The sequence below is a fragment of the Ischnura elegans genome, chromosome 8 (genome assembly GCF_921293095.1).
Source record: "Ischnura elegans chromosome 8, ioIscEleg1.1, whole genome shotgun sequence".
NCBI lineage: Eukaryota > Metazoa > Arthropoda > Insecta > Odonata > Coenagrionidae > Ischnura > Ischnura elegans.
Genome location: NC_060253.1, coordinates 835,553 through 861,086, shown reverse-complemented (window position 1 = coordinate 861,086; position 25,534 = coordinate 835,553). Strand labels below are relative to the sequence as shown.

The following is a 25,534-nucleotide window of genomic DNA, read 5'->3' as shown; positions in this document are numbered from 1 at the left end:
ACAGCTAACTTATTTTGTTCTTTTTTCACCATTTTGTCAAAATCAGAAAAAGTAATATTTTCGTGAACGTGCACCCCAATGAATTAATTCCAATATTCCAACATTCCCTGATTTTCCCCCGAGGAGATCTTGTAAACTTGTAACATGATTGGCCGAAAGAGTAGTCGACATGGAAACAAGAGTCCATTGTTTTCAGCTCCTAAGTACGTATATATGAATTTTCCTACGATATGAGTAAACAAAGTTTGGTTGGAATTTTTACATTAACAATAGTAATGTAGAGTATATTATATTTATTTTTGATTTACGGTTCCTACCGGAAAAGGCATGCATCTATTCAGCCGCTGTACCGTTTTAAGTGAGCATAGAAAAAAAACTATTGCTTGGCATAGGATGTTGCTTTAAATCTGAAACGTTATAATTCGAAACTAAAGAAACGTCGAAAAAATATCTCTTCCGGTTCAGACCGGAAGTGGTATCGTACTGTACAATCAGTGGAGGTATGTTAGAGCACTTACTTTTCTTGATCTTTAAATGATGTCAGGAAAGTAAAGGGAACTTACCCAAAATTAGGTATATGATGGCCAATGGCACAATTTACATATAAGGGATATGAGGAATTTTTTAAAAATGATGTCAACCAAAAATTAAATGGGCCTGTATAGTGCTGGGAGCAAGATTTGTAATCAAATTAATTGGTGATAGCTGAATGGTGTTCATCTAAACCGAATTGGCTCTTATTAGATAGGAAAAGTGATTGAATAAACAATAATTTCCATAGAATTAGAGAAACCGAAATAGGAATTATGTGGTGTCAAAAATTAGAAAATCATGTGAGTTAATGGTGATATCTTAAGTTCAAAGGCATTGCATAATAAGACAAATGTGTCATTAAATAGTCAAATTGTGTATAATCCCTCAATGTGTCATAGGACGGCTCCCAAAATATTGTTTTCAAATGTTCAGTGCCTTGGAAACAAGGTACACGGGAAGCTTTCCTTTGATAAAAAAAAGACCTTATGTGTTTAATGTAGGTGAAAATTGGCTAACGGTACATAAAGTATCAAATGTCTCTCTGGGTACAAGGGTGCACTGTAGACAATATTTCAAAAACGGTGGCGTGTCAATTTTTGTGTAAACTATCTGTACGCCGGTTGAAGGCTTCCACCTGATGAGCTCATTCTAGGCCGACGTTTCGATGGCTGGCTCTGCCATCGTCTTCAGGGTGTGACAATTCGGGAATGAGGAGGACAGGACGTTTGAACTGCGCTGGTGCGCATATGCTGCGATATTCAGCCGTAGCTGATAAACGCATGTTGATCTAGAGTGTTTCTTCATGACGGGAATTTGAATAGGACGTATTATAGTTTTGGTTTGATTATATATGTGTTAAGTGCCTGGTGGTAAAGTGTTCTTCATTGTTTAGGTTATGTGTTTTTCATTGTGTGTTAGTGGGGCCAGGCGAATCGGGTGTTTTGGTCTGCGATGCTTGAAATGTGGGTTGGTTTCGTAATTCCAGATGTCGTGTAGAAGTGTATTGTTGGTGTTTGCGAGTGATTTTTCAAAATTGTCTTTAATGTCTGTGAGGTGTTGGTCTAGTGGGGGAATTTTAAGGTCCTTTTGTATTGCTTCATTTCTCACGAACCATGGCGCGTTGATAATGCGACGGAGAAGTTTATTTTGTGTGCGGCAGAGCTTCATGAGGTTTGTGTTGTTTGTGTTTGCCCAGGCAGGGTGTCCATAAGTTATTAAGGGCCGTATCATGGAAAGGTACAGCGTGCGTTTCGTGCTGATGTGGAGCTTGCTTCTTCTGTTTAGGAGCGGGTTGAGCGCCGAAATCGCAGCTTGGGTCTTCTTGGTGGCGTATTTTGTGTGGGCATTCCAGGACAGCTTGGTGTCGAGCATGACTCCAAGGAATTTTACTTCTTTGGCCTCTGGTATGATCTCCTGTCCGTAGTGGGATGGCGTTGTGTTTTTATATTTGCATCTTCTTGCAAAAGTGATGGCATTGCATTTGCTAGCATTAATGGATAGCTTCCATGTGTCCATCCAAGTTTTGACGGAATTGAGGTATTCTTGGACATTTTGCGTGGCTACGTTGGGGTTGAAGGAGCGGGAGATTATTGCAGTATCATAAGCATAGAGGAGGGTTTCGGTTTTGGGATTACAGGGCAGGTCATTGATGAAAAGATTAAATAGGATTGGTGAGATGACGGAGCCTTGCGGTACTCCGGAGGTTATTGGTTTAGAAGGTGAGGAAGCAGAGTTGACGGAAACGTAGAAGGATCGGTTAGAAAGGAAGGAATTTAGCAGTTTCTGTAAGTACGTGGAAATGGGAAGGTTGGAAATTTTTAGGATTAGGCCAGCATGCCAGACTCGGTCGAAAGCTTTGTGTAGGTCCAAGAACACCCCCTGCGATTGTTTGTTTATGTTGAAGCCATAAATGATGTATTCGGCGATCCTAGTTATTTGGTGAGTTGTTGCATGGTGTGCTCTGAAGCCGGCTTGCTCTGGACGTAGCAGGTTTCCTTCTTCGATCTCCCTCGAGAGCCGGTTCAGGATACAGCGTTCCAGAATTTTTCCCAAGCAGTTAAGAAGACTTATTGGGCGGTAATTGTTGGGGTCGTTGAGAGGTTTGCCTGGTTTAGGGAGTAGGATAATTTTTGCAGTGCGCCAAGGCGTGGGGAAATGGGATAACAGGAAGCTGGCATTCAGTAAGTGGCGAAGATATGTTAATGCTTTACTGTGGAGGTTCTTGATGGCCCGGTTTGAGATTGTGTCTGATCCCGCTGCAGATCGCAGTTTTAGCTTGGAGATTATTCCTTGGAGTTCGATTGGATTTATTATAGGGAATGGGGGTGCTGGGGTTTGCTGTAGAGATGTGATTGCTGCAGTGGCTTCTTCTTCTAGGTTGGAAGGCAGGTGGTTTTGGAAGGTTGTGGCTAGGTGATCTGCGAAGAGGTTCGCTTTGGAGGAACCAGAAACAGCGGTGACTCCTTGGTGAGTCAGTGGTTTTAACTGCGAGCGTTTCCCTCTTAGGTTCCGCGCTAGTTGCCATACAGAGTGATCCTTGTAGGATAAGGACTCTATCATGGTATCCCATTTTTTGGAGTTGTACTCGCGGAGCAGGGAGGTGGCGCGGTTTTTGAGTGCTCTGTACAAGTTGTGGTCTGCCGGAAGGTAAGTGCGTTGCCAGAGTCTTCTGGCGGCGTTTCGTCTCCGGATAATATCTTGAATTGGTCCCGAAAGGCATTCACCGGCTAGGGTATCCAATTTTGGTGGCATAGAGGCTGCTTGGAGGGAGTTTTTAAGAAAGCAAGTGAAGTCTTCCACCAGCTTGTCCAGTTGCGATGTGGATTTCGTGTTGCGAGGATCCGGGAGAGAGATAATGGCCGTAAGTTCAGTAAACCTGGACCAGTGGATCCGTGGATTCGGTGGAGGAAAAGACTCATGCGTTAGAGGTATGGTGTACAGCAGTGGGCAATGGTCTGATGCTGCGTTGTCGATAGTGCTCGGCGTGATGTTGGTTGGAAGGTTGGCGGTGAGAACTAGATCCAGAATGTCCGGTAGCATTGGGAATGGTGGAAAGTGGGTAGGAGAAGTGGGAGTATAGACTTGAATTGCATGCGATGATGCAATTTTTTTTGATTTTTCTTTCCATGTAGATTGGTAGAACGAGAGCCCCAGTCAGTATGTTTGCTGTTGAGGTCCCCGCCGATGATGCAGGGCTTTTGGGCCAGTTGGAGGATTGTTCGGGTGTCAGCGGCTTCCCATTTGCATTGTGGCTTGCTGTAAGCCGACCACACCTCAAGTGGCCCAATTGAAGTGTGTATTGTAGCTCCAACCATCTCGATATTTGGTGAGGAGGGATCTCTCAGTTGCTCGAATTTTATAGATTTCTTGATCAGAAGAAGGACTCCGCCGCCCAGAGTCTCACGGTCACGGCGAATGTAGCGGTAGTTGGGTATGTAAAATGATTTGTTTGGTTTAAGCCAGGTCTCCTGTATCAACACTATTTCTGGACGATGTGCTTGAATTAGTTTTTGCAGTTCTATCTTCTTGTTGCTAATGGAGTCGGTGTTCCATTGCACGATGGTTAATTGGTGTCTCGCTTTAGAGGCCATTGATGATGAGTAGAGCGCCTGAAATAAGCTCCTCCAAGAGTATGTCCAGTTTGGACTTACCCTCTGGGGGGCTAGGACTTTTTTAATTAGGCCCAGGAACCAGGGTTTGATGGCGGATTTCCAGTCGAAAGGAGTAGGGGTTGGTTGGGGAGTGGTAGTAGCGTTGGTGGAGTTATTTGGCGGATTTGGTGGAGTAGGTATAATTGTTGGAGGTTGGTAGGAATTTATTGATGGCTGGGGTTGTTGGGTGTTTGGGGTGCTGGGGGGTTGGTTTCGGTTCCAGGGGTTTCTGATATTAGGGAATACTGTCGGGTTTGATGTATCTGGAGGGGAGACTGGTGGTTGATTTTGAAGACGCTGGCGTTTTTCTGACAGGTTGTGCTGGATTTCCTTGTACGCCGGGCATCCACGGTAGTTGGCCGGATGATTTCCAGAGCAGTTGACACATTTGGCCGGAGTTTCCTTCGGTTTGGCGCATTTGGAGTAGTGATGATCGCCTGCGCATCGGTGACAGCGGGGTTTTAGTCCGCAAGTCCGGAAGGAGTGTCCGTAGTTCTGGCATGTGGTACATTGTGGTGGTCCTGGTGATGGGCGGTATTTTTCTACTTTTATTCCCAAGTCGAATAAGTGGGTGAGTTTGATGAAATCGTCACCTTGGGATTGGTTTAGGAGTTTTATCTGAAAAATAGGTAGAGGTTTGGGAGTGACAGCAGGAAGTTCAATGGTAGGGTTGGATTCTTTAGCGATCTGGCGGATGGATTTCTCTTCTTCGTTGAGCTTGATGGTTCGAAGTTGAGAAATGTGTGACGTTGGGAAGCCAATTTCATTCAGCGCCTGGGCGACTTCTTCATTGGTGGTGTCATGTGGGATTCCGCGAATGACGTAATGTAGTTGCTTGTCCTGTTTAAGCTGGAATGAGTAATGGGCCCATGACTTTTCTTTCAGAAGTTTGGTGACGGCTCGAAAGTCGCCGATCTTCTGGCACTTAATGCGAATTTCTTTTTTCACAAGTGTGCAGAGTGGCGGAAAGTCACAGGCGCTCCTTATGGCTCGTTGTTTTTTTAGGTCAGTTGGTGGTCTCCGTCAGAAATATAGGAGGCATTCGTGAATTGGATTGGTTTGCTTCATCTTCAGGTTCCACGTCCTGCATTTCGGTTGTGTCGTCATCGTCCGTCGGGGCGATGGCGTTGAATCTGTTTTGGATCGTTGGGATTGCTGGTTGCTGAGGGCTTGGTGGCCGGATGGCGCGACGTTTGGGTGGGATGCTGGACCATTGTGGTTCGGGTGCGGGCGGTTTTTCAGCAACAATGCTGGTTTGGCTGTACTCAAGGATGAAGGCGGTGAGTTCATCGCCTCTCTCAGTCATGAGTGCTTGAAGCCTGGGATCACAGGCGATTGGTATGTGACGATTTGGTTTGGTATCCTGAGTGTTAGAGGTGCTGGGTGTAGTGAATTGAAATACTGGTGTGTCGGTTGGAGTTAGTGTGGAAGAGGCGGCTAAGTCAGTAGCGTTTAATGGCTGATTTTCGATGTCTGAGTGGGAGCGGTCCTCAAGAGGGCCGTTTGGAATGTTCAGCATTGGCTCAGAAGAGCGTGGGACGGAGTTAGCATTAAGAGCGGCCATGCTTGCAGAGTATAGCGTCTGTGGCGTCGATTCGCAGTTGGTACGGTCCTTAAGAGGGCCGGTTGGCTCCTGAAGAGGGGCGGTGGATGACTTTGTTGTCATGTTGTCGACTAAGGGAGGACATGGGGGACTGGGGGCCTAACTCCCTGACAAGGGGACCCGTCCGTGTCCCCCAGGCGTGCAATGAGTTAGACTCTAGTGCCTGGGGTAGCGGTCGAGACAACCTGGGGAATGTCGCCTTGGGCAAAGGCGCCACCCGGAGGTGATAACCACAGTGTCCGGGTTCGAGCGGTAGGTACGAGCCCAGACAGCTGCGGCCCCCCATGTGCCCTCTTGGCGACGGGTAGTCCCTATCGGCGGTGAATGCTCCTTCGGGAAAAAGGTCCTCTTAGCGGCCTCGGAGGCCTATTTCCGTGAGGGCGCTGGACTTCCTTCGAAGTCCTGATGCCGTGGCGATGGTTTTGGACTAAGACCAAAAATTCTCGAAATGGTCCTTTTTAGGTCCTAGACTGCCCTTGCAGGCGTTCTAGGGCTTGAAGTGGCGGCAGGAGGAGTGCTCGACTGCCTTGGGGTTGGCCGGACAACGCCGGTTGGCGTCCTCGACGGCCGGTATGTTGTCGCCGGTCGGCGATGTTGTCGCCGGTTGGCGCAGGGCGGTTTGGATTGTTGTCGACGGTTGTCGCAGGGCGGATTGAAGCGGCGTTTCAGACGGCACCGCAGCGGAGAGCAGCTTAGACAGATCTGACCGTTCAATTCCTACCTGCTGTCTATGTAGCCCAGATTTCCCAACTGTCCTGGGCGTCTGATTTGCCTTGCCAGCATTCATGCTTCAAAGGCACGTCGTTCCTCTGGTGTGGGTCTCACGGTGTCAGTGTGCGCCGTGCGCCGTCTTAAGGAAGCAGCCTCGGCCTCTTCCTTGGTGGGAGGTTGGCTGCTGTGTCCGTGCTTGCGATGGGGCGCTTGTGGCGGTCCCATGGCCGCACGGTTATCTCTGCCAGCCTGCTGATTTCCCGGTGTGTGGAGTCTCCGGCTTTCTTGAAGAACTCCGTGGAGAGTCTTGGAAGTAGGACGTCCAGCGGCTCCAACTTTCCGTCTCGATGCATCTGCTCCACTCGGTCGTATCGGCCTCGGCTCAGGATGCATCGTAGTGCGTTGTTTTGCACCACTTGGATACGTTGGAGGGTCGATTTGGGCACTCCGGACCATACAGGAGCTGCGTACGTGATGACGGGCAGCACGCAGCTTCTGTATAGTTTCCTCTTGGTGTCCATGCTGAGCACCGGCGGTTGTAGAATCGGCCGGAGCCGATTTAACGCCGCTTGTGCTTTTGCACGGACACGTTCTGCCTGTGGTCTCCAAAGCAGCTTCCGGTCCAGCAGCACTCCGAGGTAGGTCACCTCAGACTCCCACGGGATGTGGACTCCATTCACCGTGACACGGCCAACTCCCTCCGACGCTCCTTTGGCAGACGGGTTGAACATGATAGCCTTGGTCTTGGTGGCGTTGACTCTTATCCGCCATCTTCGGTACCATTTGGTGACGTCGAAGATGGCTTCCTGTAGAACATCTGCTGCTGCCCAGCCTTTCATTGATCTTGTCAGGAGCGCAGCGTCGTCTGCGTAGAGGGACAGGATCGTGTTGCATCCGTGGTCCCTGGGGATGTCATGCGTGAAGATGTTGAAGAGAATTGGCCCGAGAACTGAACCCTGTGGAACGCCAGCATTGATGGGCTGGGTTCTGGATTCTGCCCCGAGCCAGTTCACGCTGAAGGTCCTGTCCTTTAGGTAGTCCCGGATGAGTCTGAGGATCCATTCCGGGAAGTTGAGTCGGCTCATCTTCAGCAGGAGACCTTGATGCCACACCCGGTCAAAGGCTTTCGAGATGTCGAAGAAAGCCCCCGCGACCGAGTGTTTCCTGTTGAAGGCGTCGGTGATGAAGTCCGTTGTCCGTGCCAGCTGCTGGACCGTTGAGTGCTCCTCGCGGAAGCCAAACTGCTCGTCAGGAAGGAACCCAGCTTCCCTGATGAACTCGCAGATGGGCCACCGGACAATTCTCTCGAAGATCTTGCCGAAGCCGTCCAGGAGCGAGATGGGCCGGAACTCCTCCGGACCGAGCTCGTGTTTCAATGGTGACTTCGGCAGGCAGGTGATCTTCGCCCTCTTCCAAGATGTCGGGAAGTATGATATCCTGATACAGCCGTTCAGGATGCTGGTCAGGTATACCGCCGCCGCCCTCGGTAGTTGCCGGATGATGGTGTTGGTGATGCCATCCGCTCCAGGTGCCTTCCGGAGGTGCAAACGGTGTATAACCCCCTTGACGTCCTTTTCGCTGATCCTCGGGATGCTCGCCTCTTCCATTGGTCCATCGTTCTGCGATGCCATGAAGTCATCGATCTCCTGCTCAGCGGCTGTCGATTCTCTGGTGGATGGATTTGGTGTGAATACCCCAGCGAGGTACTCGGCCAATATCTCCGCCTTCTCGTCGGGAGATACAGCAACCCTCCCTTGGTGGACGACGAGTGGATCTCGCCTGCTCCTACCCTTCAGCTGCCGGACCACTCGCCATACCGGGGCGTCGTCCTCAGGGTCCTCCGTGACTCTCGCCAGGTGTGCTTCCCAAGAATCCCGCCGGACGTCCTGGAGTGCAGAGCGTACCTCAGCGTTCAGCCTGTTAAGTTCCTGCCGGAGATCCGCCGTTCTCACTCGCTGCCATCGTCTCCGGGTGTTGTTCCGGTACTGAATCAGCCGCCGAACCGCATTAGGCAGGAGGATCCTTGTCTGTGGCGGTCGTAGCGTTTTCAGCGGAATGGCAGTCTGGATGGCAGCGTTGACGGTTGAGGTGAGGTGGTTCACCATGTGGTCGGCCGTCTCTCGGTCGTTCGGCTCCGGTGGATCTCTAGGCAGTTCCCTGGCGATTGTCATCCTGAAACTTTCCCAGCAGGCGTTGGCATAGTCACGGACTTCCTTCGGCTCCTCCATGCCCGTGACAGCTCCAATCTGGAGGATAGTAGGGTAATGGTCCGACGACAGGTCGACGCGGGCATGCATCCTGAGAGATTCCCGGACATCACGTGTGACTGCAATGTCCAGGACGTCTCCCAGTTCATGCGTTGCAGTTATCGGAGCCACCACCAGTAGTCCCTCGTCGTCTAGCAGCCGTCGCAGTAGGTTTCCTCGTGGGTTGGCGACCCGCGAATGCCAAGTGGGGTGCTTAGCATTTAGATCGCCAATCAGGATTCCTGGACCCGTCCTCTCAAGTAACGGCTGGAATACGTCTGCATCCCATGGCCGTGTTGGTGGGTAGTACATGGATGTAATCCTGTACCACCTGTTGCTTAGTTTGACATCCGCCGACACTGCCTCCGTATTCGGGTTCGTCCAAGAACGGCATGCTCTGTGAAGGACAGATCGGCGGATTAGGAGTGCTGCTCCTCCAGCGGCTTTTCCTGGCGTTATCCGGTCGGCCCTGTAGATGGTCCAGCCGGGTATTCGCCGGTCCTCCGTGGGTCGCAGCCAGGTCTCTTGGATGCAAGCGATCATCGCCTCAGTCTGCTGTAGAAAGTTACGGAGCTCCTCCGTCTTCTGGCGAACTCCGCGTGCGTTCCACTGCACTATGATGGTTTTCTGCTTACGGGTGTGTGCCATCATGGTTCGGGAAGGTACCCTTCTGGGTCAGCAGAGCCTCCAGTGCTGTGAGGACAAGTAGTCCTTCCGGCGAGGTGATGAAGCGCCGGAGTATCCGGCAGATGTCCATCAGTGCTTGCTGCAGCCCTCCAGTGGAGCTGCTGTCGGAGTCCTCGGCGTTGGCGGGACCAGCTGCAGCAGCTGGATCCTTGACCGGGATGGCGGCAGTGGTCCTCTCCTTTTGGGCTACCGGGTTGGCTGCCTTCGGAGCGGACGAAGTCGGTGGCGGTTTGGAAGGTGCTGTTGGAGGCAGTGGCACAGAGGACTTTTTCTTTTTCCTCCTAGCATTCTGCTTCGCCTGCTCTCCTTCCGGTGGTGCGGATACTTCCGCCAAAGATGATGCTTCCTTGGCGGCCGGTGGCTCATTGGTGTCTGCCTGGGCATCCACCTCCATGTCTTCAGCTCCTCCCCTCAACGCACCAGCGAACGAGGTGTCCGCTGTCACTGTTGTGGCGGCCTTTTTCTTGTGTTTCTCCGGCGCCTGGGCTGCCTTGGGGGCAGCTACAGCGTTGCTGCTCTCCTTCTTGCCTTTCCTAAGGCGGTCCAATGCAGCGATGTAGGTTGGACACCGCCTGGATGCTGCAGAATGTGGTCCTCCGCAATTGCAGCAGGTCGCCTGGTCAGTCCGCGTCAGTGGACACTGCTCGCTCGTGTGTTCTCCAGCGCAGCGGAAGCACCTGGGTTTGCATCTGCATGCGACAGCAACGTGGCCGAAGCGGTTGCAACGGCGACACTGCATCGGCCCTCTCTCCCCCTTGAAGTGTTCCACCACGACGCGGTCGTGGCAGAGTTGCCGGATCTGCGTCGGTGGAACTGCCGCCGGCGTCTTGATGAGAGTCGCCACGAACCGGTCGATGGGCACCAGCTTGCCTCCCTCCGACACCTTCATCTGCCGTATCGCCCTTACTTGGTAGCCCTTGGCCACCAGTGCCGCTGTCACCTGGTCCTCAGTGCGCCATCTGGAAATACCCTTGAAAAGATAACGGACACCCGGCACTCGTTCAAGAGGCTGGGAGAACCACTCTACCTTTAATTCGTCCAGGACAGCGGTCGCCTTGTGGTGGTGCTCGGCTGATTGGACGTTGAGACGGACCGAAGTGCGTCGAACGTCGAAGTCGAAGGCGTCGCCCAGAACTGCCTCAAGGCGGTCTGTAATCTCAGCCATATTGGTGGCTGAATACATTATGATAGGGTTCGGTCGCCGCTCTCTGCGGTCGTCTTTCCCCGCTTCCGTCGTCTCCTTCCTCTTCTTGGCTCCTTGCGCCAACTCCCATGATCCATCCTCGGTTGGAGCATCGATGCTGGATGCCCAGTCGTCCTCCAGTCGTCCTTCTACTACTACGACTGATGAGGGAAGCCCGTCTTCCTTCTCAGTCGCCGAGTTTTTCCTCTTCGTCCCTTGGGAAGAAGGGTTCGCCTGATGGCCCTGTAGAGGTCCAGTTGGCTCCTCTTTGCGGCTCTGCTGGGCTGTTGCTGCAGGCGGTTCGGGGGCCAGAGCCACCTTCCTCGCCCTCTTCTCGGCCTTCGTCCCCTTACCCTTCGTCACCTTCTTCTCCTCCTGGCCCTGAAGAGGGCCTTTGCTCTCGTTGGCCGCAGAACGGTTCGGATCCGTCGGACAAGCCGGCTTCACCTTGCCGAACTGCGCCAACAGTTGCTCCCTGGTCATCTTCCCGAAGGAAGAGATCAGTGGGTTGGTCGACGATCCGGTGCTGCTCGAACGGCTCCTTGACGTTGGGCCAGCCTCCGCCTGTGGTGCCGCCGTTGCCGTCGCTGCGTCTCCTTCTCCTCCTCCAAACATCTTGGCACTGGGCCGGGTCGCTCAGGTTTCGGATACTCAGCAATGCCTTTCTCTTACTCGCTGCTCGATGTGTGTGTCTATGCCACTGTTCAATTCGGGAATGGTGCCTTCCTCCCTCTATACCGGTCGGTTTCGCGCCATTTTCGTCAGGTTCCTTCTGATTGGCTCGCGCTGATTTTTTTTGCCTTTCCTCCATGAGTTTTGTTAGGTTTGGCGTAGCCTGTGCTTCTCCATTCGGATTTCGAATGCCCCCTTATATAAGCTACGCAGATATTGTCACATAACATACTATCACAAACGAAACCTTCAACTTATGCTCAGTAGCTGTCAGCTATATAATGTTTTTATTAAAGCGATTCACTGCAATGAAATACGTCTTGGAATCAACGAGCACTAAATGGCGGAAACGAATTCCCAAAATCGAAGAAATAAACCAGTATAAAATGTTCCCCGCTTCTTGGGCTTGGGCCTGTGGTGTGATCAAAATTAAAATGACAACGACCAGAAATATGTTACAATATGAACGCCACAAACTATTGACACGAAACGTTCGCTGACTGCGGTGACATTTCTCAGGAGGATGAAAATCTGCTCAATTTAAGTTGAACTTAATATTGAAGCAGTTATTAATCGTTCATCGCAGTGGCAAGGCCAAGATAGGAGCACTTGTTCCCTGCTTCATTTGCCAATCTCGTATTTTTAGTAACAGAAAGTATTGAAATCCCTAGCTAATGAGGTGATTTTTAGTAGAGTGAGTTGTATCATACCCTTCCAGTCCCCGTTAGTTTCCATTCTCTGTGATTATACAGTCTCTGCATTCGGATACGTATTGAGGGTTATTACCTCATTATTATGAGGTATTGAGGGTTATTATTTTGAGGTATATTACAGTTAATGCGGCCATTTTAGTTTGATTAGTTTCATTATAGTGAGAGGCTATTCTCAATGGTCTCTGTTCAAAATAATACTTCTTTCTTTCCTGTTACGATATGCTCTCCGCATTCGAAAAAGTGTTGCAGCTTTTAACCAAATACATTAAATGATTAATAATAAATAATTAAATAATAACCTTCCAAAAAGCATGCACATTAATTTAAAATTGCATGCGTTTTTTTAATTGTTTTCGCGAATGACTTTTTATGCGAATATGGATTTCTATATCTGTGTGGTACATACTTTGATGCGTAAAAAGAAAAAATGCTACTTTTCCTTTGATTGGATCGCACATCGTCGGTGGACAGTATTACCAATGCATTTCGACGATGGGAGCAAAGACATTAAATAGCAAAATCCCGAAAAGAGAAATTGCTCTGTCCATTTTGCTGCATTGGAATCTCGCGGAAGCGGCGCCCTCCTAAATTGCGGCAATTATAAATTTTTAACAGACGCATGGCGAATAATTAAACTTGCTTCATTGGATCGAATCATGTTCATGTTCGATCAATTATCTCAATAGCTCCTCCATTTATTCCAAATTGTTGAATATTTTCTGTTGAAATATATATAATTTTCAGGATGATCAGGATTAACACGGATAATACGACTTTACAATTAACACATGTGTTTTATTATTAAAGCGCGGAACACGACGACACGACAGTCACAAAACAAAAGAAAGAACAAAAGCAACTATTAAGTCAAGACAGTTGAACGTCATCGATTAAACATGAAATATTCCAACACACATTCACGACTACGAGGCGGGAAGAAAAAGAAAACTGATTTCCCAATTAGTGGCTTACTCTGACGGCGGGGCTGAAAACAAAGGAGTAAGATAATGCGTCATAAGGACAGTCGTGAATGCTGACATGGAGCCCTTTCACCACGTTGAAGCTTCTAGTCTCAATCGAGAGTGAAATCCAGTTATAACGTCGAGCGTGGGGGCAGAGAGATATCCTCGCATGGCAAGAGGCTTTTAATAATTTTCGTATTCTGTCTAGTAACGTCACTACTGGAAAAATCTTCTCTAGTTGCCCATCGTTAGCTTTCCGTCGGCCACCAAATATGGTCTTCCATACTCTTAAGCACGCTCAAGGTTCACATCCCGTAGCAACCCTTTTTCCCACCCCATGGCAACGACCCCGTTGCAAAACCTGTGCGATCCTCATTACCCAATTACGTGCTTCATAAAAACATTCTCACTTTTCCTCTTCCTTCCACTTCACCCCCCACATGCGCCACTAGTAATGTAAACTTCATCCTTCGATGGAATTCTTGACCCGTCGTCCTCATCGGTCTAACCACCACTTCACTCACCCTTCGGGTCCAGCTTCTTGCAACTCCACCTCGCCTTCCATACTTCCCACCCACGCCTTTTTACCACAACTTGGATTTTGATGAAATCTATACAGGAATACTCGCCTCCCTCCGCCTCACCGCTAAAATTAAAACCTTCATGCACATGGCTACACCAAGCGTTCAACCCTCTTCAACCCCTCCCTCTCCCCGCCACTTCCTCCCTCATCCTGATCTCTTCATCCTTCGTCCCCGCTTGTCTACTCCCGCAGGAAGGCCGAGACACGGTTGACAATTTCAATCTGACCGTGTGAAATTTTATTTTATTCCGTTTTTCGTTTATGCCTCTCTTGGCATCGCAAACATACAAAGAAACGCATAAGATTAGAAAGAAAGTGTGAGAAACACATGGTAGAAAAAGGACGACGAGGACAACGGTGCTGTGGTTGATGGCAAAAAGACGGAAGTCCGCGGTAAAAATGCGGTCTGTCTGAGACTGGGATTAGAAATACATTAGTCAACAATCCTAACATTGGTTTGACGCAGCTCTCCATTCCTTTCTCCTTTCCGATAGCCTTTCCATAGCGACGTTGGTATTTCTTCTCTTTTACATAACCTGTCCTATGTAACTCATCCGGGGTTGTCCCTTGCCCTTCTTCCCTTCCACTTGTCCCTCTAAGATTGTTTTCATCAGGCCATCGTGCCTCATAATGTGGCCAACTAAGTTGTCACTTCTTTTCCTTAAGGAGAGTTCTCTTTTCTCTCGCTCTTCTGAGCGCTTCTCATTACTTGATCGGTCGATCCATTTCTTCTTCATCTTCTTTGATTGGGTTTTACATTATCATGAAGAAAATTGTCCTATAAATTTATGCAATAGCTCTTTACCCATTGAACGTGTTTCCAGTATTAAGTACTTGGGAGTAACAATTGGCGATTCCTTAAAGTGGAATCAGCATATCAACAATCTCACAAATGTAATGCGTCACACAGTGGCAAATTTTTATTTCATTAGAAATAAATGTCCAGAAAGCTTTCTAAAGATAATTTATAACGCCATAGTGCATAGCAGATTGAGCTATGGCATTTTTTGTTGGGGTGGCGCATATTTAAACTCCTTGAAACCTGCCGTTTTTTACAAAAAAAGAATTGCACGTATTATTTTGAAAAAAAAAAACAGATTTGAAAGATCCTTCCCACTTTGTCTTCATTTGCGTTTGCTTCCGTTGAAGCATCTATATATTTATAAGGTCCTACGATGTTTTTATGCTAGAAGTGGCAACTCTAAAATATTTCAGTCCCTGCCTTCTCCCTTTACCCTACGTAAAATAAGTGTGCCCTTACCACAACCAAATTTGACTTTGTTTAAAAGATGTTTTTTGTATGTAGGACCAAAGGTTTTTAATTTGTTACCCCAGTCATGCTGTATTTCAAAGTCTTTGAAAAATGTTTGCAAAATGCACATTCTTGGCTTTCTCACTAACGAAAGTGTAGAACAAATATTGTTATAAAATAATGATGTAAATGAATTAACGAATTATAAATACTACTTCAGTTGTTTTTTCATGTACGCACTTAAGCTTTGTAAGTATAGATTATCAAGGTAACACAAAATGAGCTACACTATATGTAAAGCATAATGTATTATTATTTTGGATGGTAGCCTCAAACAGGTTATCCTTCGCGGCTACCTGAAATTACTCAATTTTGCTATTGTCATGTAATTTGTGTGTGGAGTAATAAAATTATTTATTATTATTTATTATTATCATCGTCCCGTGGTGGCCCCTCATGCTTGCGCTCTTCCTTTCTCTGCTGCAGTCAACGTCCTAGCCGCGCTTCCATGCATGGAGATGCTTGCGCCCTATGTATTATCTCATCAATTCGTTACTTAGTTCTATGCTCGTATTTTCAGCTGTAAAAAATTCCTTCTTCGCAAATGCTATTCTACTGACTATTTCTTTCTTGCTTCGGCCATCGCTGGTCGTTTGGCGGCCGAACTAAGAAAACTCTTTCACTTCTTCAAGCTTTTGCTGTCCCTGTTTAATGGTTGCCTTCGCCTCCTCTCTTTAGATGCATGATGCTAATATCGTAGTCTTCTCTTTGTTGCTTTTCAGCTGATTGGTGATGACCGTTGTCCTTTCCCTGTTTGTCAAAGTCTTCTTCAAATCATTTTCTGTCTCGGCTGAGCCGTGGATCGCAGTATACTAATTTTTTCTCCGTGGACATTGACACCCAAAGTCATCTCGATTTCATTGATGGCTTTCTCAATGTAAGCATTAAAAATTATGGGGTGCATTGCACACTCTTGTCTGACCATTTTTCCTGTACTTACTTCTGCACTGTTGGGTTCACAATTTATCACAGCTACTTGGTTTATATAAAAACTGTGCACAGTTCTACAAACATTGTAGAGCACTCCAATTTCATTCAAGATTCCAGAAATTGAATTCCATTCCACTTTATCAAATGCCTTCTCCAATTCGACAAGTTCTATGAAATTCGCTTTGTTCTTTTCCATTGTCCTCTCTATTCTCTACTGCCGTAAAAGCCAAAGTTGCTTCCCTTGTGCCCTCGCTTTTCCTAAATTGGTCCTAGTCCAGGTATTGTTCTGGTCTTCCTTATATTCTCCTGTAGTTCTGTTATTTTTTTTATTTATAATTCTTGTTAGTATCTTCGGCGCATGCTTCGTCAGGCTTGTTGTCCTAAAATCTTCACACTCCTCTGCTGTCTTCTTTTTGCATGTATGATAATGTTTGGAAGATTGATGATGTTCTTCTCAAAGTCAATGGATAAATCTCCTGTTGAGTACGTATTGCAGACAGTTTTATACTGTTGAGTCAACCACTTTGTTCCTACATTTTTGATCATCTTTGGTGGAAAAATCTATTCCTGGTGCCTTATTATTTCACAGGACTCTTATTACGGCGGCAACTGCCGATCTTAAGGCGCTGGCTCCCATTTCATATTTCTCTACTTCACATTCCTCTTCGGTAATTTTCCCTTGAGTTTGCTTCGTTGTACAGCTCCTCAAGGTATTCTTTCCATCTCTCGACTTTGTCTTCGTTTTCAATCAACATATTTCCATACTTTTATCGTACGATATCTTGTACTCCGTGACTTGAAATGGTTCCTCACTATCCTCCCATTTTCTCTTGAACGAGGTTATTTTCTGAGGGTTATTTATCTCATCCTCGCATAAGTTAGCCATTCTCGCTTCTCTAGCTTTCCTGGCTTTGAGACAAATCTCGTACCTTATTTTCTTGTAGCTAGCCTGCCCTTCCTCAGTATTCTTAGACTTTCTCTGTTCTTCATTGAGGTCTAGGACTTAATCCTTGGTGCATGGCTTTTTCTTAACAAACTCTCTTCTCCCTAGAACTCCTCCAGCAGCCTCCTGAAGTCCACTTTTGTTATCAGTCCAGCTATTCTCCACTGATTTTTCGGTCTGATCTAATCTTATCTTGCACTGTACTACTTCTTGAAAGGCATGTTGAGTTTTTTTGTGAGAAAAATCCACGTAGAAAAAACCATTCGCCTTGACCAGGATTCGAACCCGGATCCCCCGATTTCCGGTCGAGTGCTGTTAAGCTACCGAGGCGTCACTCCTCTGTGTGAATATTTGTGGATACAACTGGAATGAGGATTGACGCCTCAACTGGCTAAAGCATCCGACCGGAAAGCGGGGAATCCGGGATCGAATCCTCGTCAAGGCGAATGATTTTTTCCTCTGTGGATTTCCGCACTATTTGCGCATTGCGGGTGACTCCCGTAAAAGTTGTCACCGTGGTATATGTACTTAAAATGAGTTTTTTATCTCCTGAATTTTCTCTAATTCTCATGAGTTCTTCACCGCTTTTTTTATTTCTTAAATTTAAAGTGGCACTTCATCATCACTAGAGAATGATCACTTATCATATATGTCCTTGGCTGATGGCCGCTGCGGAGAAGTTAGCGGTTTCGCATCTAGCTTGTTTGGCATCTTGCCCACCGTAACGCCTGCCATATTGAGCAATACTTACCTACTTGCCGTCTCCGCTGATAATTTCCTGTGTTTGCGTGCGCACTTGTCTTGGGTGAGGTATGCCCGAGTGTTCTCGCATAGCATTGGCGAATTCCACGGCCGTTCCATTTTCAATGCTACCCCTACCTCCCCAGGCCTCTTGCGTTTGTCTGTGTGTGAATAGACCGTATTATTCTCTTTTCCCTGTCTGAGTTTGCTACGGTTACCGTTGGAGACGTCGTCGTCGCTGGAATAACTGCCGAAAGAGTTTTCTCTACGCATATAATTGTTCATAGCGGTTTTATGGCCTTATGCGAAGGCCGTCATGATCAATTGTCAAGGATCTTAAGATTGGTTTCACTTATCTCTCCGGTCCCTTAATCTTTTTACGCCAACTTATGTCCTCTCTTTCTAATACTTGTGCAACAGTTCCATGCAGTTTATTTTAGGATTTCCTTCTCCATCCTTGCCATACAATTGTCTCTGGATGATCATAAGGCCATCATGCCTCAGGACGAACACCAGATGACCGTATTCCGTCTTCTTATTGAAGTGTTTGTTTGCCTCCTCGGGCACTTATTCCTTCCTCACTCCATTTCATCTTCATCAGTGGCATCACGGACGGGGCTTGGGTTGTTGTGGTGACCGGAGCGTTAGCTGCACACTTCGTGGTGTAAATCCCGTCGGTGATAATTTCAGAGACCCCTGCTTGAGTGCTTCGTTGGAAAGAACTTCATCCCGTTCAGCCGAGGTCCACTTGGCGTCTTTCGTTTCGTTTCTCTCTCCATTCCCTACAGTGTGTATGACGGTCTTAGCTGTCGGTTGCTTTCTCCAAAACCCATACTGTTACTTGCCATACCATACCTGTGGCATCACATATGTTGCGGAACGTGGCGCGCAATTAATAATTTCTATTTTTTTTATCAACTCTTCTTCTATTTCTTTTTCTAGGTCTCCTCTTGCCTCCCTCCCCTCCGACTTCTCGCCCGAAGCCGCAGGACTGTGAGAGCGGGATCGGGAGTCGAACCAGCACCCTCCGAAGCGTCGCCTCCTCTTCAACGGCGGTTGCCGCGGCGTCCTCCCCCCCCAACACCAGCGCCGCCTTCAACTCGACCCGTAACCACATCGTCCCCCCAGGTAAGGCGAACCTCTCGTTGAACTCTCCAGTAGAAACGTATCATTTGGGAGCGCGAAAAATTAGATTCACAGCATCGAGGCGTTTTTAGGAAGAAAAGTAGCATTGATTGGACATCGTCCATCATTTTCATGCAGATCTGTAACAGTAAAATGCGGCACACATGGTGTTGAAATTGATTTGTTTCTCAGCCGTATCGATGTCTTTCCCGGAGTTTAGTCATCAATTGCATGTTGTTTTCCCGTTGATGTTGTCACGTCGTGTTGATTTTTCATTTTTAGGTGTCATCTTTCCCAATTCACGGTTTAAAAAAACAAAACACCAATGAAAATCGCATGAAAAACTGACTGCGATTCTGCTCTTTTCAAAGGTCCTCGCTAATTTTCCTGTCAATTCGAAATCGATTGAAGTCCATGCTTATTATCGCGCAAAGTCCACCAGGTAATATCCGCGATAGCTTTTTCTAGCAACGCTACCATATGGTAGCGTTGCTAGCTGGTATGGTACCCAGTGAGAAATGAGTCATCGAATCGCCGTCGATTTGACGTCGAAGTAGTCATCGATAAAACGTCGATAGCAACACATCGATCGATGTCTATATGGTCCGAAAATCGACGTGTTTTCGACGTCGACGTCATCGACGTCGATGTCATCGACGTGTTTTCTATGTCGACGTGGCACCGTCTTCTTACCTGCGATTACTAATAATAATTACGGAAATATAGATCTTTTCGGCTAATAAAGAGCATCTATTGCTGCCCCAACGACGGATTTCACTCGAACACGCATTGTCTAAACAAATGACGGGTGAAATAATTAGTCTGTTTCAAATTTATTACGGTGAATTGTAACCTCAAGTTCTTCGTATTTATCTTCAATAATAATCAGAAACCCTTGAGAAAAAATGTGAGATGTTGATATCTATGACGCGAGGCTAAAGGTATCGAAATGACACAAAACACCGACAGCAGCCGACACTGGTTTCCCACGGTTCAACCGGCTTATCAGATCGACAGAGTCCAAAGATTAGTGGAGACCGGTAGAGTCTGTTGGAGACTGCCTTCAAGCTTCAACGACATGCGCTTCCGGTAAAGTTGCAGAATGAAAAGGAATCAAAGATTGTTCTCCGAGATTAAGACTAATGTGTATGAATTAATAAAATAATTATTTAATTTTAGCTTTATGATTTGTGTCACATATGTTTTAATAGAGTCTCACAGTTAAATTTAAGACTTTTTCACAACATCACTCAGCCAATCAACACGCTGGCCCCGCTGACCAATGAGAATAACACGTCGAAAAATCGTCGATTGAACCGTAGCCTACGTTATTCATATTATATAACGTAGGCTACGATTGAACAAATAAAATCGACATCGACCACATATCGATCTATAGTCGTCGAATCGACGAAGATTCGACGTAGATTCGATGAACCATTTCTCACTGGGGCATTGACGTCTGGAATTCCACACTAAGGGTTCCGTATGAGTAATATATTGCTATTTTATCTAAAGCATCCGTAATGCTGCCTTTTCTGTCGCTGGAATATATGTGCACGCAGCCGATTATAACTTGGCATAGAAGCAGTCCAAATAACTTTCCGTGAGGAACTTTATCAAATGCTTTTTTGAAATCAAGAAAAATGGCGTCTCTTTTAAACTTCTTCGCGGGCTGACGAATAACAGATGGCGTTTTCGGAGCCTCATTTGTTTAATGCAAACAAAGGAGAAATATGATTGGTCGAGGCGCCTAGCCTCGCGTGCGGGTGCCACTTTCGTACCGACAAAAGCATTACGTCACGAATTTGTCGGTTGCACCGACAATCTGTCGGTAGCGGGGTTTTGTGAATCACATTTCTATCGGTGCGACCGACGATCGTCGGTAGCTACCGACACCGACGATCGTCGGTATCCGTGTACAGAATTCCGCCCCTGGTGTATTCTTACAGCTGTATTACATGTGTATCATTTCCACATGTAAAAATACGCGAGTAATACATGTGTAATACAGCTGTATAGATACATATGTATAACTGGTGTATTCTTACAGCTGTATTACAGAAGTGTGTGTTATCTGGGAAAAAGACCTCGGTGTCAGAAATGAATTGTGCAGTTCTTAGGAGTAATAATAAATTTTGACAAGTGTATCGTGATGAATTTTTGGGAAAAGCATATACGCATCTTCAAGAAGGAGTCAAACCATTAAAGGAATTGAACCATCAAATGTCAAGTTTGTTCAATACTTCGGGGTTACCATTATTCGGCAGTCCCATTATTCGGCATCTTTCGTAAGGTAAACACATACGCGAAGTATGCTGGAAAGCTAACCCTAAACTGGGATTTGTGGAAAGAATTCTTGGTAAATGCCCTAGAAAGGTGAAAGAGACAAGCTACCTGACTCAAGTAAATCCTCACTTATAATATGCTGCGTGTAGGTAAAGGTAAGGTACGTAGGCCCTTATAAAGTAGGACTCAGAGCTGAAATCAATAGAGGCTAAAATTGCATAGTAATTTGGAGAAGATGTTTTCTCAGACGAAGTGGAACATATTCTACGTCTACTGTTGTACTATGGTAGACGTGAACACGAGAAGAACATAAAAACAGAAATAGACTGCTTTAAAGAGAGATTTAAAATTTCATTCTTTCCACGTACAGTTAGGGAATACAACGGTGTCTCAATTAATAGAATTAATGGCATTACTCGCTAGGACGACTCATTGCATGCTTTTTTTCTTCCATTGTTCTTACCTTGCATGGATTTGCAATAGGAATTACTAATCATTGGCAAGTTTTGTCTTTGCATGAATTTGCAAATATGCTCTTATGCATGATATTTTTATGAGCATGTGGTGGTCCTTTTGCTTGCTGCTTACTCACTGACTCATTGGTACGAATTCGCAGCCGTAACTGTGATAGGTGTGGGTATGTATATGGCTATGGCATGGGACATAAAAGTAAAAAAATCCCAAAGTCTCGAATTCGCCACCTCTTTAATCGACTTGAGATTGCTTGTTCTGTTTTGTTCCGCAGGGGACCCCAGGGTGTCGTGTGTGGTGTCGGTCAGAGGCAGCAGCAGGAGAGCGTCGTGTCCGTCTTGCGGCATGCCGTTCGACAAGGCGAAGAAGCGCCGCCTGATCGACGCTTGCGGGCACGAGCGCTGCTACTCGTGCATGTTCGCCAATGAGGCGTGCCCCATCTGTGCCGCCTCCACCATGATAGCCTCAAAGGAGGGCCCCCGCCTCGGCAGGCCCTCTCCACTCGGAGCTCCGCCCGCCGCGGGCAACATCGACAGTGAGCACTCATTTGAGGCTACATTTAAACCTACTGTTTAAAATTGACGGTTTGAGGCACAACTTTGTGAAAGCGATCCATTATGAAAAAGAAGAAACGCTGTGCTTTCACATTTCAAATATTTATTCCCACATTTATATGACCATGGTTTCAACGATGACGTCTTACGTTGAAACCATGGCCGTGTAAATGTGCGGATAAATATTTCATGTGAAAGCACAACGTTTCTTCTTTTTCGTTTTTCATACCTACTTTTATTTCATGGGCATTTAGTCCTTTTACAAAGTACAAAAGCATGGAGTCTGATATAAAAGAGAGAGAAAAAAGAAAAAGGGCATTCATCAAAAAACATAAACATTAATGATTTAATAAAATATTACACACCAACTTTATAACTAATTTATTTGATCTTACACATTAAAAGTTAAAAGAATTCAAAGAAGAATCAGACTTGGGACACAATGAAATGAAGAAGTCAATTTTGAAAGTTGTTTTAATTTTGAAATTTTGGAAAAAGAAAGCTATTGAGGAAAAAAATAAAAATATATATATATCATAAAAAATAATAAGTCGACAGCTAATCTTTTTGTCAAACCCCCAACTATCACCTTCAGATGACCAGCAAACCTTTCAGATTTATTCCACTCGACAAACCCCTTACATAAGTCACCCTCTACTCCCAATAATATACCTTCGCCCTGCAGTTGCCCTAGATGCAAGACCTGTCCAATTTTTACTGCTTCTATCCCCAGTCATCTCGTCTCCTGTCTACCACCACCCCCTGTGGCCTCTTGTGCTTCCAAGAATGTAGTTTATCTTATTCAATGTCAACACTGTCACTCCTTTTATATAGGCAAATCATAAATACTCTACACAGGATAAATAGAGGCATTCCAGTCGGTAGGACACAGGTAAACAGATGTGTTAGATAGCAAGAGACGCACTATGCGCTGAATGTAATCGTTTATTGCTTAAAATTAAGCTCATTTAATTAATATCAAGCTCAATTTCATATCTAATAGTTAAAAAGACGCAGGTAAACATTTATGAGTGCAATTTAGTCCCTTCAAAACATACGTATGAGCTTCCTTAACGTACTTGTAAATATGGTCCAGTGGTTAAATTATTGGAATACCATTCTAAAATTCAATGTTCGATTCCCAACATCGGTAATATTTTTCATAATTTTCTTCTACTTTTTTTTCAGAAACCTGCTCTCAATAATTATATTCATGACTTTTGCTGATAATTTTAATCCTGAGCGAGGAAATTTTTTTGTACACTTGCGACATCTGATGTATTCCCCTTTTTTTTACATGGAAGCTTCCTTTGAATTGTTGCATTTTTGTGTCGCACCCCAACGTATTATTAATGTATTTAGTTTCCTTTTATGCTGCATAATTATATTGCCAACCTATTCTTACCGTTTATGCCTAGTAGGGAATTCAAAGAGAAAAACAGTGGAGGCTACCGATCCATGCACCTCTGGTGACTAAAATTGGAGTGCGAATTAATGTGAGGAGACCGGTTTCACATTAATGCGGCAACTGCCCTGCAGTGGAGCCTTCTATAGTAAAATACACTCAATGAGGCAAATCCTCAACTCCCCTTGACCTGAGGATCAACGACCACAGGGCATCATGCACTTCCTCTGACTTTGCGTCCCTCCCGGTGGCGAAACATGCGGCCACTCATCGGTGTCAATTCAATGATTGTTACAATGTATCAGTTTTGGCCTCCCTTCCCCCCACAGACCACCCACTCAAACTTAATTCCATTGAATTTAATTCTATCGAATTAACATACAATTGGCTATTTAAAGCATTTCTTCCTCCCGGCTTAAACATTAACAGATAATCCCTTTAATTGCCTCAGCACACTCCTTTTGGACCTTACCTCCCCTCTATTTCCCCTTCCCTCAGCTATCTTTTTAATTACTGAATAAGATGATATACTGATATAATGAATTAATATACTTAATTCATTCACACTACCCTTTAATAGAAAAAATTCAGTTAACATCACTGGATAGCTCTATATTTTTAGAGCTTGAAACGGAACATAAATTATTCTTCATTCTCACAAAGTTACAAAAAAAGCATGTGTACCACACAAAGCTAAAATGAGTAGCATGAAAATTGCTTACTATGTCATCAGTTCATTAAGGCCCGCTTTTAGGATGTCTGGTAAGTGATAACCGTAGGATGATACTGCCTTTCACTTAACCTGGAGGTTCTGGTCAGCCACGCAATGAGATCAGGTGTCAAGCTATCCAAAACCTTCAGCCACGGCCAGGTAAAGTTAGAGGCTGTATCATATTATGGTTAGCTCTAACCGCACATTATAAAACCGGCTTTAAGAGATTTCTTTTGGGAACAAAGGAAATGCCCAAAAATTGGAGTTGGATATTCTAGGTCTTATGCTATAATTGCTTCAATTTATACTTGCTTTGTCATGTTAAGTATAACATGTTAAAGCACTTTTGTTGATGAGTATTTATGCTGGTGCATCTTTTAAATCACCATTCTCTTACAGTTGTGGTTCTGCCCAAAGCGAAGAAGGTATCTGGGAATTCATTATCTGCCAGCAATGCTTCAATCAGAGCTTCAGAGACTGCCCTCTATGGTGGGCGAGAAGGATCAAGGCCAAAGATGAAGACGAATGGACATTTTACATCTTACATGAAGGTAAGACATTAATCTCATAGTAAGGTACTTCAATTCCTTGTTTGCTACAGGACCTTTATAGAAAAAAATAGGTATTTCTAACTTCCCCAAAGGAAATACATGTCTGTGCTACTTTCTCAAAAATCTTTCTGTAACTATTACTATATTTCTGATTAATATCTAAATCCAGTCAGCACAAAAGATAAATTACCCCATTTTTACCCTTTTACACAAGTAAAATTGTGGTAAAATATGGGTAACCTGCCTGTTGACGGGTAAAATATCTGTAAATTTAAGTGGTAAAATTTGGGTAATTTGGTGGTGAAACATGGGTGAAATTCGACTTCCCGATGTGACATCAGAGCCATATGTGGAGCTTTAGAAGAAACATGATGCCACCCCCTCTATCGGTGCTATTGTGAAATAACAGTGTTAATGCGTTATAGGAATTTTTATTTTAGTAATTATTTCTCTACAGCAAGTGATTGTTACATTTTATAGATGTCATATTTTATATTTTTTTTACTTTTTGTTATCAATAGCTAGGTGTTCTTCAGTCTGAATTTTGATTTTGTCCGTGAAATGAAATTGAATTGAAGAATACCTGTTTATTTAATGACGAAAACTAACTTAATTTATAAATATGACATCTGTATTAGGAAATAACCATTTGCTGAAGAGGAATAAGTACAAAACTAACCATTTACATTGGGAAATGCTTAGGCACTCGTTGAAAGAGGAATGAACCAAATAAATGAAAACTGAATTTCAAATTGATGGTTTAATATTAAGAATAATATTTTCTTTCTAATCTTTTACATAAGAATAATATTAGACTTGGAGAAAATCTTCTGTTGAACTGTTGATTGTCACATTGTCTTCCACAATCAATGAATGCCTCTTCCTTCCCCTTCCACTCAGCTGCAATATAGCCATCCTTTATGCCCAATTCCCCAATGCTCTTCTTCACCATTGCAG

The 25,534-nt window shown here is 45.4% G+C and overlaps 1 protein-coding gene across 2 annotated transcripts in view; it reads left to right on the top strand.

Annotated features, from left to right (window-relative positions):
- LOC124163318 (protein TANC2) overlaps window positions 1-25,534 on the top strand; it is a 529,785-nt gene that overhangs the window by 216,593 nt on the left and 287,658 nt on the right. For both annotated transcript variants that reach the window (XM_046540135.1, XM_046540134.1), the window contains exons 2-4: window positions 18,413-18,598; window positions 21,630-21,890; window positions 24,426-24,577. In XM_046540135.1, coding sequence (XP_046396091.1) covers window positions 18,413-18,598; window positions 21,630-21,890; window positions 24,426-24,577 — 599 coding nt within the window. The remainder of the gene's footprint in view (window positions 1-18,412; window positions 18,599-21,629; window positions 21,891-24,425; window positions 24,578-25,534) is intronic.